This window comes from Poecilia mexicana, unplaced genomic scaffold (genome assembly GCF_051168715.1).
Source record: "Poecilia mexicana isolate PSO_F unplaced genomic scaffold, ASM5116871v1 scaffold_22, whole genome shotgun sequence".
Taxonomy (NCBI): Eukaryota; Metazoa; Chordata; class Actinopteri; order Cyprinodontiformes; family Poeciliidae; genus Poecilia; species Poecilia mexicana.
The window spans coordinates 4014355-4028159 of NW_028263391.1; the positions used below are offsets into that span (position 1 = coordinate 4014355).

Below are 13805 nucleotides of genomic sequence, written 5' to 3' on the forward strand. Positions count from 1 at the left end.
CGAAAAAAATACTTTGGACCACTGAACAACAGTGGTCCAAAGTGCTGCTTCTCTGTAGCCCAGGTCAGGCGCTTCTGCCGCTGTTTCTGGTTCAAAAGTGGCTTGACCTTTGACCTGGGGAATGCGGCACCTATAGCCCATTTCCTGCACACGCCTGTGCACAGTGGCTCTGGATGTTTCTACTCCAGACTCAGTCCACTGCTTCCCCCAAGGTCTGGAATCGGCCCTTCTCCACAATCTTCCTCAGGGTCCGGTCACCTCTTCTCGTTGTGCAGCGTTTTCTGCCACACTTTTTCCTTCCTACTGACTTCCCACTGAGGTGCCTTGATATAACACTCTGCAAACAGCCGATTCGTTCAGAAATTTCTTTCCGTTTCTCACCCTCTTGCTTGAGGATGTCAGTGATGGCCTTCTGGACAGCAGTCAGGTCAGCAATCTGACCCATGACTGCGGTTTTGAGTAATGAACCAGGCTGGGAGTTTTTAAAGGCCCCAGGAATCTTTTTCAGGTGTTTAGAGTTACTTTGTTGATTCAGATGATTATTTTTATTGCTCGTTCAGAGAACCTTTTCATAATATTCTAATTTTTTGAGACAGGGATTTTGGGTTTTCATGAGCTGTTTGCCAAAATCATCAAAATTAAAACAATAAAAGACCTGAAATATTTCAGTTGGTGTGCAATGAATCTAAAATATATGACAATTTAATTTTTATCATGACATTATGGAAAATAATGAACTTTATCACAATATTCTAATTTTATGACCAGCACCTGTATATTTATATTTTGTAATGTTTTCGGTCACTGCATCTTCAGTGTCTCTTCACTATACACTTTCCAAACCTGTTGGCCTTGTTCTCTGCAGATATGCAGCTGAGAGAAGTCTGTGTGTGTGATTTTTTTTTTTTCTGTAAAAGTTGGGCTGGTGTGCAGCAGGGAATGATGCGTGGAACCTTTTTTTCCCCAACTCTGTGGTGACACCCTCTCCTGTGGTCCTGTCCATGACGCATCCTCCACAACACAACGACTCTGAGTCATGATTCACAAAAAGATTAGGTGGGATTCTGGTGTGTGACAGGGAGAGGGGAGTGGGGCAGGACAGAGCTTGCTCTTCTTCCCCCACACCGTCATCGGACACTCAGGACTGGCCGTTTCTCTCTCGCACCCCAACCCTCCTCCCTGTCGGCTCTGAATAGCGCAGTCCATAAAGGTCATTAAAGGGACGCCTCCTACGGCTGGGAGAGCAGCACCATGATGGGCCAGCCTAGGATGAGCAGCATGGAGAGATGGACGGGCTCAGGGCCGTGATCCAAAAGGCCCGGAGAGGGAAGAGTGGAGTCTCCCTCTTCGCCCCACAATCTGTCATTACCATTTACCTGAAAGAAAGCACACGGGCGGTGATTTATGGTATCGTTTTTGGGTTTGTGTCCCTCACAATCATATTGGCACCTTCAGAGGAGGGGCCCTCAAATCAAGCCTCAAGGGCCAGTATCCTGCAACTTTTAGACATGTCCCTTGTCCAACACGTCTGAATCAAATGGCTGAATGACCTCCTCGGGTCACCAAAGCTCCCTAGAGTCCTGCTATTGATCTCATAATTTGACTCTGGTGAGTTGAAGCAGAGACACATCTAAAAGTTGTTGGATACTTGCCATGAGTCCTGGATCGGAAGACGCCTGCCCTAGAGATTTTCTATACTTTGATCATAATACAAACAAACTCTAATGTATTCTGTCTGGATTTTATTAGAGAATTTGACACAGAGTACTACTTAATTGTGAGATAAAATGTTTCCAACATTTTTACAAATGAAAAGTAATGATGTCCTAGACTCATAGGCTAGGCAAAGAGAGCATTAGTCAGAGAAGCAGACAGAGGACCGATGCCTTGTCTCCCCTGAGCGGGACAGGACGGTTTTGTTCAATACTCTATTTGATCTGTTTCTATTGTAAAAGTGGTCCATACAACCGACCCGTACACCATTCCTGGGCCCCCTTCAGTTGTGGGTTCAGAAGACAATGGTACCGTAAGTGTGGAGCTACTGGCTTTACACAACACAACCCACTGACAGAAAAAGGTGCAGTTTGTGACAAGTACGAAACATAATGTTTCGTACTTATGTCTCGCACCCCAACCCCTCCTCCCTGTCGGCTCTGAATAGCGCAGTCCATAAAGGTCATTAAAGGTACGCCTCCTACTGCTGGGAGAGCAGCACCAGGATGGGCCAGCCTAGGATGAGCAGCATGGAGAGATGGACTAAATGCATTTAGTTGCTAAATGCATTTAGTTGCATTTAGCAACTAAATGCAACATGCTATGTTTGAAAAAGCTAATTGCGCATCACCTTTAAAAACTCATCTTGAAACCTTTTTTTTACTTTTTGGACAGTTATGATAGCAACAATGTTTTTTAACAAAAGTCTAAATACATAAATTATGGACGTAAATGCCTGAGTTAAAGAGGAGACCTTCTCATTCACCTACAGTGCCTCTTAAAAGTATTTACACCCTTACATGTTTCACCCTTTTTATTGCTTCAACAATTTTTTTTTTGTCATAAAAATGACAAACAAAAAAAAGAAAAACCTTTAACTGATTATGGCATTGCTGCATTATGGCACAATTAGCATTTTCATCTGTTTGTTCAAAAATAATTAAAGCACTATTTTTTTTTAACAATTAATATAATTACAAACATTTTCTTTCTTTTTCTGCTGTGGAATACCGGAAACAAAGAAATTACAATCAAAGATTGATTAATTTGTCATTTGTAATTCAGCTTTCAATAAATCTGGACCACTTTTCATTTGCTCAAAATCTAACATGCAGTTAAAGTTTTTAAAGCTGAACTGATTTTTTTTCCAAGCTATGCACAGATTCGCTAAAAAGCAGAATATGAACCATGAAACGTTTTTTTCTGTTTGGGAAAGCATCAATGGTGCGATTTGAGGGTTAATAAATTGACTGTCAGATGCGCTATGAATGCTCCCCAGTGCAAAATAGTTTTTTAAACAACTACCTTTAACTTTAAACAATTCGGCCCAATTTTGACCAGTCCAAATATTTTGAACTAAAACAGATCAAACTTATTTCAGATTAACTATACAATTAAACAGTGAAATGATTCGGGCTGTGATTCAGATGCTACTTCTGGTCGGCCTAAGTCAGAGACCTGAGGAATAAAAAGTTATGTTGATGAAAAGAGTTGATTAAATGATCAGAGATTTAAACTTTATTTCAATGGACATCATTTAAGATGATCTACAACCTCTTAATGACGTTTAGCCTAAACGTGGGCTGCCTTTTTATGAACACCTCTCTGAATATCACCTCACAAAAAATAAATACGATATGGTTATTGTGTTATTTAAAATATATGAACTTGTAACTTTGTGTGAAAAGTTACCAAAAATCAGAAGTATGAGGCCAAAGCTTGTTGATACCCAGTTCAATCCATCATCTATAAGTCTTGCTTAATCCATTTTTACTGTCACTGTTACTGCTGTATAAAATACCCTATTTAAAATAAACAAGCATCACTTAGCCTGGTGGGAGGGGCAAGTTAAGCCTGGTGGCCCACCAGACTTATAATTCACTGGGGCATGCCACAAATCCAGACTGCCATCCAGTCTGGATGGCAAATCCAAATCAGCAGCTCCTGTGATGTTTTTGTTACTCCTTTGTTTTATTTGTATTACATGTCCACCCACTAGGGGCACTGTTATGCCAGGAGCATATGTTAAGGGTTTGTGTTCTTCTTCGGGGCTCTCGGTCTGGCTGTTCGGGAGATGCACATGGCGGAATAAAGTTGAGAAAAGAAACGAGTTATTTTTACTGACTGACTAACATTGGTAGCAGAGGATGGTTAGTAACTACAGAGTTCCGCCAACGTTTGAGGAAGGAAAGCCTTACGAAAGCTGGAAGAATGAAGTCAACATTTGGACGAGAGTTACAGATTTGGAGTCGAAAAAGCAAGCGCTGGCTGTCGCCCTGGCCCTGTCTGGAAGAGCGCGGGACACGGCGATGGAAATTCCGGTAGATGATCTAAATAAAGACACTGGAATGACAACGTTGTTCGCTAAACTAGATGACTTGTTCTTAAAAGAGGAAAAGGACAGGATCTATGAAGCATACTCGGATTTTGACCGGATCATAAAAGAAGTTAACATGTCGATGGCGGACTATATTATTGATTTCGAGCAGCGTTACTCGCGGATGAAGAAATACAACATGGAGCTGCCTGACCCAGTTTTGGCTTTTAAGCTTTTGGACACCGCGTGTTTGGATATAACGGACAGACAGTTGGCTTTAACGGCATGCTCAGATGTAACATTTGCTTCAATGAAGTCCGCTTTGAAGAGAATATTTGGCGAAAAAAGAGGTGCGGCAGCAGAGGGCATTAGCCAGGAGTCCGTGTTTGCAGCGGAGCAACGGCGGCAAAAAGGCAAGTTCTGGCGGCAGAGTCCCCATCAGAAAACTTCACAGCTCAACACTCCGCAGCCCGGTACAAACCCGCTGGATAAGTACGGACGACGGTCAAAATGTGCAGTGTGCCAAAGTACTTTTCACTGGGTTAAAAACTGTCCGCACAAAGCTGATAGTGTTAAAATTGCTGATGATACAAAAGACGTGGAAGAGTGCAACTTAACTCTGTACACCAAAGAATCACCAACAGATGCAGAAATATTCATGACAGAATGTTTTGGCTCAGCAATAATAGACACTGCTTGCACTAGGACAGTTTGTGGACAAGAGTGGCTGGACAACTATAGTACTGTGTTGCAAAAGAAAAGTGTGAAGACTATGAAAGAGACAGAAACACAAAGTCACAGGCCCTTCAAGTTTGGAGATGGAAAAATCGTCTACTCCATAAAAAAAGGTAAAGATACCTGCTAAAATCGGCAACACAAAGTGTAATATAGAAACTGAAGTAGTACCTGCTAACATCCCACTGCTGCTGAGTAAGACCTCATTGAAAAGGGCAGGGACTGTTTTGGACATGGAAAGGGACAGTGCAGTGATGTTCAACCAGCCTGTCAAACTGGACTTTACTAGTTCAGGTCATTACTGTGTAAACATTGTGGACAGTGAAAATAGAAGTTTCATTCACTCTGATAAGCTATTGCAAGCTAATGAGGAAGAAATACTGACGACAACAGACAAGATGAACACAAGTGAAAAGATGAAAGTTCTGGAGAAACTTCATAAACAGTTTGGACACGCATCTGCTGACAAAATACAGAGACTTTTGACTAATTCTGGCAACAAGGACACAGAATGTGACAGCCTGCTGAAAAACATCGTGAACCAGTGTGAAGTGTGTCAAAAATATTGTAAGACCAAACCAAAACCTGCTGTCGGCTTACCATTGGCATCTACATACAATGAAACTGTTGCTGTAGATCTGCACGAACTTGAACCTGGGGTTTGGTACCTACACATTATTGACCAGTTTACCCGTTTCAGTGCTGGTAGTGTCTTAACCACCAAGAGGTCTTCTGAAATAGTCAGACGTTTTATCCATGATTGGATCAGTGTGCATGGCCCACCACAAAAGTTGTTCAGTGACAATGGTGGTGAGTTCAATAACGAGGAAGTGAGAGACATGGCCGAGAACTTTAATATTGAAGTCAAGACAACACCTGCTTACAGTCCATGGAGCAATGGACTGTTGGAGCGCCACAATCAAACTCTGACAGAGATCCTGCTGAAAGTCAAAGCAAGTACTGGATGTGACTGGAGCACTGCCATGGACTGGGCCCTGATGGCAAAGAACTCTATGCAAAGTGTCCATGGATACAGCCCACATCAGCTGGTGTTCGGGCAGAATCCTAACCTGCCTTCTGTATTAATAGACAAAGCTCCAGCTCTAGAGGGCACCACCAAGAGTGAATGGGTTGCCAAGCACATTTCAGCCTTGCATGCTGCAAGAAAAGCTTTTACAGAAGCAGAATGTTCAGAAAGGATACGGAGAGCACTAAAGAAACAGATGCGGCCCATAGACGAGCGATATGAAACTGGAGACAAAGTCTTTTACAAAAGAGTGGATTGTCCAGAATGGAAAGGACCAGGAGTGGTGATTGGTCAAGATGGTGCAGTCGTTTTTGTTAGACACGGAGGCACCTGTGTCAGAGTCCATCAACTCAGATTGAGGAAAGTTACTCACGAGAATGAAGAACCTCAGATTACCTGCGATGAGAAAAACAATCGAGGACAACACACAGTGGACATCATTGAAGAGAATGTAGAAGGAGACACTATTGCAGTAAATCCTGAGAATCATCATTTGCCTGCTCCTGAAAATGCAGAGGCTGAGAGACCGCACTCTGGGAACACCATCATAAAGACAGGTCAAATTGTGACATTCAGAAATGCAGAGGGTGTCTCACAAAAAGCCAAAGTGTTGGGACGTGCAGGCAAAGCAACTGGGAAATACAAGAACTGGTTTAACTTGGAGCTGCTTGAGCCAGCAGAAGTGGCTGGCAACAGTGAGTCAGCTGACCTGTCACAGTTGGAGGATCTTCACATCCAGGCAGATGCTGAGGATACAGATATGCACGAGGATGTTTTTGTGAGTAAGGACATATCGTTTGATGAAGCAAAGGAAAATGAAATAAAAAGCTGGAAACAGAACCAAGTGTTTGAGGAAATTGAGGACAAAGGACAAAAGTGTGTCTCCACTCGTTGGGTGTGCACTCTGAAAGAGACTGAAAATGGAATAATACCAAAAGCAAGACTTGTTGCACGAGGATTTGAGGAGCTACAAGTTTCTGACCTACAAAAGGACTCTCCAACCTGTGCCTCAGAGTCACTGAGACTCTTGGTGGCAGTTGTATGTCAAAAACAATGGGAACTTCACTCTATGGACATTAAATCTGCCTTTTTACAAGGAATGCAACTGTCCAGAGACATTTTCATCAAACCTCCTCGAGAGGCCAATAGCACAGGTGTGCTTTGGAAACTGAGAAAATGTGTGTATGGTTTAGCTGATGCTTCACTGTATTGGTATAACAGAGTAAAAAGCATCATGATTGAAGCAGGAGGCATCATGTCTAAGGTTGACCCTGCAGTTTTCTATTGGCTGGATGAGCGCAAAAATGTAACTGGTGTACTTGCTTGTCATGTTGATGATTTTATATGGGGTGGATCACACATGTTTTCAGAGTCAGTCATGCCTCACCTGAGGTCAAAGTTTAATGTCGGTCGTGAAGCACACAATAGCTTTTCCTATGTGGGTGTAGATCTTGTTACTCAAGGTGAGAAGGTACAAATACACCAAGAAACATACATTCAGCACCTGCAGTCCATACACCTCTCACCCTCACGAGCAGCAGAGTCAGCTTCACCTCTCACTGAGAAGGAAACAGAGCAGCTCAGATCTAAGATAGGCCAACTTCTGTGGGTGGCAAGACAGAGCAGGCCTGATGTCATGTTTGATGCTAGTAATTTAGCATCCCGTCTCAAACATGCTACAGTACAGACCATTAATGAAGCAAACAGAGTTGTGTGTAAGCTCAAGGCCAAGTCAGTTGAATTGAATTTTCAACACCTTGGGGATGACAGTAACTTAAAGATGGTTACATTCACTGATGCATCTTTTGGAAATCTTTCAGATGGAGGTACTCAAGGTGGGCACTTCATTGTTTTGATGGGTGACAACGGGCGGTTCTCTCCTATTGCATGGCAGTCAAAGAGAATTAAGAGAATTGTCAGAAGCACACTGGCAGGTGAAACACTCGCCATGTCTGAGGGGATTGATAATGCCATTTTTCTTTCCACACTCTTTTCTGAACTCAGTGCTGGTAGTACTGCTTGTCCTCCACCTATAATCTGTGTGACTGATAATTTCTCTCTTGTTGATGCACTTAAGTCAACTAAGTTTGTTGCAGAGAAAAGGTTACGCCTGGAAATCAGTTCAATTAAAGAACTGATGCAAACTAAGAAAGTTCATCAAGTGTTGTGGTCTCAAACAAAAGACCAACTTGCAGACTGTTTAACAAAGAAGGGAGCATCCGCAACCTCACTCCTTAGGGCTCTTTATGAAGGACTTTGGATTCTTCAATAAACTCAGTCATAAGATGTTTCACATTCTGTTACGTTGAGACTGTTCTGACAAAATCCTTAATGGCTGCGCTTTCTCATAAGCCCTGTTTTTGTTTGTTTTTTTTGTTTGTTTTTTTTTTTTTTAAGAAAAGTGGGAGATTGTTACTCCTTTGTTTTATTTGTATTACATGTCCACCCACTAGGGGCACTGTTATGCCAGGAGCATATGTTAAGGGTTTGTGTTCTTCTTCGGGGCTCTCGGTCTGGCTGTTCGGGAGATGCACATGGCGGAATAAAGTTGAGAAAAGAAACGAGTTATTTTTACTGACTAACAGTTTTGATGAGTTTACAGATGCACATTTTTAGTTTTAATTAACAGTGACTGGCACAGTCACAGCAATATTTTATTTGAACCTCAGCTGATGTTAAAAAAAAGTATGTTCAGCAAAGTGTCATTTTCTGTTCCTGGTCACAGATTGAGTTGAACAGCTGTGTGTGGGACGAGCAGCACTGAGGACACAAAGCAAAAGACCAAATTTTCACCACTTTTTTTTGTTTTTGTTTTTTTTTTTTAGCAGCTTTTCCTTCTGGAAATAAATATGGCCTACTTACACATTTAGCCTGTGAAGTTTATTTATATCTGTTGGCAGATTGTCAATTATGTTTTCTGCAGCATATTTAGACCTCAGGAGCTACAAAGTGTTTTAAGTACTTTTCTTTCACGTGCAGAAAATGCTCTTATTCCAATTTCTCCCTAATAATACTGCATATTTAAAGCTTGAGTGGTTTTGTACATTAAAATTATTTTTTTTTATTGTGTGGTCTTAAATCATGACTCTCACTGCCTTTGTTATGGACATGGACCAGTTCTAGACATGGTCGTACAGTGCATGCTTATAATTTTTTTTTGTGTATTTTTAGCCCTTTTTGTGTACATGACAAATAGGTCAAACATTGCTTTATGTTATAGACATCTTTTTTCTTTAATAATGTAATAGTTGTCTTCATTTTATCTTTTTTCTTCTCTGATCATTTAGCTGAAATATAACTAAAATGAAACAGTTGCGGTATGAGTGATGGCTCTGTTCAGGCTGAAAGTGGTCCAAAATATAAACAAAAATCGTGTCTTCAGTCAGAGGCCTCTTCAAATTTGCTGTAATACAGACTGCTACAGGAGATCCTTCCTGCCCAAAGCCTTCACCACCTACAACTCCTCTTTGGAGAATCTTGAAAAATTTGAGTTGCAACATTTGTTTTCCATTTGGGATCAATAAAATATTTTTTTTAAATTTGAATTGAAACTAATTAAGATTTTTCAGCGTCTTGTAAAAGTATCAATGCCCCCTGAATGTATCTTTACATTTTGATGGGATTATATGTGGTAGACCAGAACAGGAAGATAAAATGTTTGTTTTTTTTCCCCCAGAAATAAAAATCTGAAGTGTGGAGCTTGTGTTTTCTCTGAGTCAGTACTTTAGAGAACAACACTTTGCTCCAATCAGAATAGGAGGCTTTTAGGGTAAATTGCTTTGACTGGGCCATTCCAATATTTTATGAATATGGTTTGATCTAAACCAGTGGTGTCCAAACATTTTGTCACATACGCCAAAATATGAAGTTGGAAGTCCTTGAGGGCCACATAACTTTTTTTTAACTAGAGCAAACTTTTTTACCCCCTCAAGAATTAAAAACATACAACAGTTTAGAAAGTCTTTTTTTGGAAGGAAAATAAGATGTAAATCATTGTAGAACCAAAACATAATAAGGATTTCGTAGACCAGGGGTGCCCAAAGTCGGTCCTCGAGGGCCGGCATCCTGCATGTTTTAGTTTTCTCCCTGGTTTTACACACCTGCATCAAATGATGGCCTAAGCAGAACACTGACCTGCTGAGGAAGTTGTTACAACCACTAGGGAGAGAACTAAAACATGCAGGATGCCGGGCCTTGAGGACCGACTTTGGACACCCCTCTCGTAGACTGTCGATGTTGACATTGCTGAATATTAAGTATTAAAGTTAATATCATTAAATAAAGCAGTAAATATTATTAGCTCTGTTTGATGTTTGGAGCTTGAATACTGTTTTCCAGTCTCACTTTGCTTCAAACCTCTCCATGACCTTCCCCCTGACCTTTCTACGATGTTCTGTTTGTCACTAATTTCCTCTAAGAAACCTCTAAGGGCTGTCGTAGAACAGCTGGATTTACAGAATAATTTTCCAGGTGGGTGGATTATTTACTAATTAGTTGACCTCTGGAGAGCGGAGTGTTTGTTAAATCGCTGCTGTATGACCCAGATCGAAGCCAGCGCCTCTCCACCGGCGGGTTGCTTCTTTAGAAAAAAGCTTGCACATCACATTTCCACTCTTCCGTCTCGTCTCACCTGAGTAGGTATCTGTGCTCGCAGAACGTTCTGCTCTGTTTCCATGGAGACGCCCGGGGCGGTGGTTGCCAAGTGTGGACTGTGGCTGTCCGTCGCCGGACTTGACATCCCAGGCTGACTGGCACCCGTTTTCACGTCAGATCCGTTCCCGAATGCTAAGATGGCATTTTCTGCAACACACCAGCAGCAGAAGGAAATGTTTAGAACACGCAGGATAACAAATCTTACTGTTATGCAGATGTATCTTAACACAAGATAGCGTAAGGTTTCAGCAAGTCAAATTTAAGACTTTTAAAGACCTTTTTAATGCCACCTTAAATGAATTTTTAGACTGAAAAAACTGTAAACATTTGGAATAGTAAGACGTCCTGCGACATTAAAATCAAGGACAGCAAAAATTGGGAAATTTTTGGGGGATGGGGTATTTGTGGGATCTTGGCAGCAGCTTTGTGTTTCTCTTCCTCACACTGCATATGGCTCTCTTCACCTGAAACCCCCATTGAAACCAGGCTTAAGTATTTTTTTTTTGTGTTTTTGTACAACATGAACCTAGCATTGTACGTGTTGGCAACAGGAGTGGACCAATTGCGAAAACAAACAAATACATTTGCGCTTAAAGGGCTCGACACACGAGAGGCGACGCAGACAGGAATATGTGGGCTAGTGACGAGACACAAGACAGTTAAAATGTTAAAGCCTCTGCGGCTATAATCAAATAAACACACAAACCAAACGCGTAGCCTCCCACATGTCTGGTTTTGACTTTCGCTGGTGATGACTTTTGCCTGTTGCCGTCATTCATTGAGCTAATCACCAATGAGAGACACAAAGAGCTAGCAAGGGTAAATTAGCAGCTAGTTACCGGTAGCCTCAACAACTTTGAGTCACAGAATGCACTGAAGATTTTGGCACACAACTCAAACTTTTACCTGAGAGAGAAATCCCACGAGGAAAAAGCTACGAGATTAAACACTCCTGCTCACACAAAATTTAAGACCTGTGCTTAATATATTTAAGACCAACTTACATAATTTTATTCAATTTGAGCTTTTTTAAGGTCTTGATTTTAGCTACATGAAATGAAATTTTTATGGAGACATTGTAATAAAATAAGCTATCATATTAAAGTCATTATTTTCAGTATATCAATTAAAGTGAATATACATGATAAAATATAGATTAATTACAGACCGTGATATGCTGCAGTTAAAGTGTTTTCTGGTATGCTACTGTTTACCTCTTACAGCTCAAATGTATGATCACATAACAGTGAATAAAGGATGTTAATACAGAAATGTTAGGGCCATATTGCACATGGATGCACTTTAAAAAGTCCCAACATCTTCTTTAGTGACCGTATCTATATACTCTTCAGTAAGCTCATATTTCTGATTTAAAAATTTGAATTCATGAAGAAGCTAATTTTGGATTCTTACTATTTGCAACAATCAAAATGGAGAAAAATATCACTCTGTGTGTGATAAATCCCAAAAATGCAATGACTGGGGAAAAAAAATCACATTTCAATGTGAATGTATGCCAATCAACCAAAACAAGGAGAACTCCGTCTGTTCACGTTTGAACATCTCCTGTCTTTTCTTCTTACAGGATGCAAAAAAAATGTAGATGATTTGGGAAGCAAAACCCTGAACACAGATACTTCTGATTTTCCACATGTATACATCTAGTATTTCTCTCAGGATCACCGGTGTTAGAAAACAGCTACGAATATGGAACATTGTGTGTAGTATTCATGCTTGGGGAATAGACTCCAATATGTTCTTCCTGAGGCAGAAAAATACTGCAGTCCATGATCCTGTACAAAGCTTTCTGCCGTTACGCGACAAAAAGAGTCCGAGCAGGAATTCACCACATACTGAAATAGAACGTTATTGTAACATGGAAGGCTGCCTCAGCCATAGGCAGATGACAGCCTTTGTTTTTTTTTTACATAAATATGTACAATCTTAGCCTAAAACAACTAACTATATGAGCTGTGGAAACCCTGGTCAAATAATGAATAACTCATCTGCTGTCTGTGGGCTTGCAGACACACCTAAATAGCTGCGGGGCAGTATTAAAAGACAGAGGCAGGAAATTTTCTAAATGCATTCAACTTGGCTTTTTTTTTAACCTCCCTGCTGGTTTTTAAAAGCTGTCAGCATCCGAAATCACCCTCCCAGCAGTGTGCCTCTGTCAGTTGTGAAAATATCTACAAATATAGGTTTTAAAAAGGCAAAGTATTTACTGGGAACTACTTCTGAAATGTCAGTGGGGGAACAACAATGGGAAGTAGGTTTTTTTTTCGTGTATTTTTTTGAAGGTGCCACCAACTTCCACTGAAATGCGGCAGAATATGAATTAGTCTACGTGAAATAAGAGGTTAAGAGAAGTAAAAGTGTTTGAATCACAAGGTGAGAGTGTGATCATTTTTGTATGACAACGTCTTGGGTCTTCAGCTACTCTCTCATACAATTTTTAGTAGAAGCTTCACAATAAAACTGGAGCACTTCCAACAGTTCCAGAAAGAAGTATCTGTAGCTGAAGGGGAGCATCTTCATTTATTCAGTGGAGAAACACCTAAGAGGTTACCTGTAGCTGCATGGTGGCAAACTGCTAAAGTACAACACAGACATCTAATAAACAGTTAGGTTTAGGATCTACAGCCCTGTGAAAAAGTATTTTTCTCCTTACAAACGTAGTCTTTTATGATTAAGGGTGATTAGTAGTCTTGAATTGATTCCCCTCCTCCCCTGCGGTGGCGCTACACCAAGAACCAATGAAGGAAGTGACACGAAGACACTGAGCGCAGCAAATGGAGTGTCATCATATTTCAGTTGTAGGATTTCTCTTTTGTCATTGGTAGAAACAAACAAACAAACAAAAAATGCTAGTGCTAGGACACGTGTGTTTTCGGTTATATTTACCCAGAATGCCCTGTGTTTTTGTCCGCTTCCTGCTTTTGAAGTGGTCTCTGATCCACTTAGCATTCATACACATTCGAACCTCACCAGGGTTCACTTCAACCGAACCAAGACGTAAGATTTAAACTTCTTTTTTTTTTTGCCCATATCAGTTTGTTTGAGCGTTCACACCTCCCCAAACAAACCTGACTTCCTAGGCAAATGAACTAGAGATTGGATAAAGTGGCCTAATCAAGACTGTTGTAAATGTCCCCTATCAAACTGAGATGGTAAATAAATTACCATCTGTTTTAGGTTCTTTCACTTTCACAAATTCTTGTTTAGTAAAATGTCACACAGTATCATGAGCACCTTAACATCCACATTAATGTCTGCTGGAAATAAGATGATTTATTTAAATTATTTTTAGTGTTAATAGCTCAATTAGCACCATAAGCTAAGGGGTAAACTTAGTGTTGC

General features: G+C 40.8%; 1 protein-coding gene across 1 annotated transcript in view; it reads right to left on the reverse strand.

The window, feature by feature from the left end:
- Nucleotides 1–785: 785 nt before the first annotated feature.
- Nucleotides 786–13805, reverse strand: part of gfra4a (GDNF family receptor alpha 4a) — a gene marked incomplete at its 5' end in the record, with an annotated part of 42904 nt that continues 29884 nt past the window's right edge. Inside the window, 2 exons of the mRNA XM_088002824.1 lie at nucleotides 786–1376; nucleotides 10423–10592. Coding sequence (XP_087858950.1) covers nucleotides 1230–1376; nucleotides 10423–10592 — 317 coding nt within the window. The remainder of the gene's footprint in view (nucleotides 1377–10422; nucleotides 10593–13805) is intronic.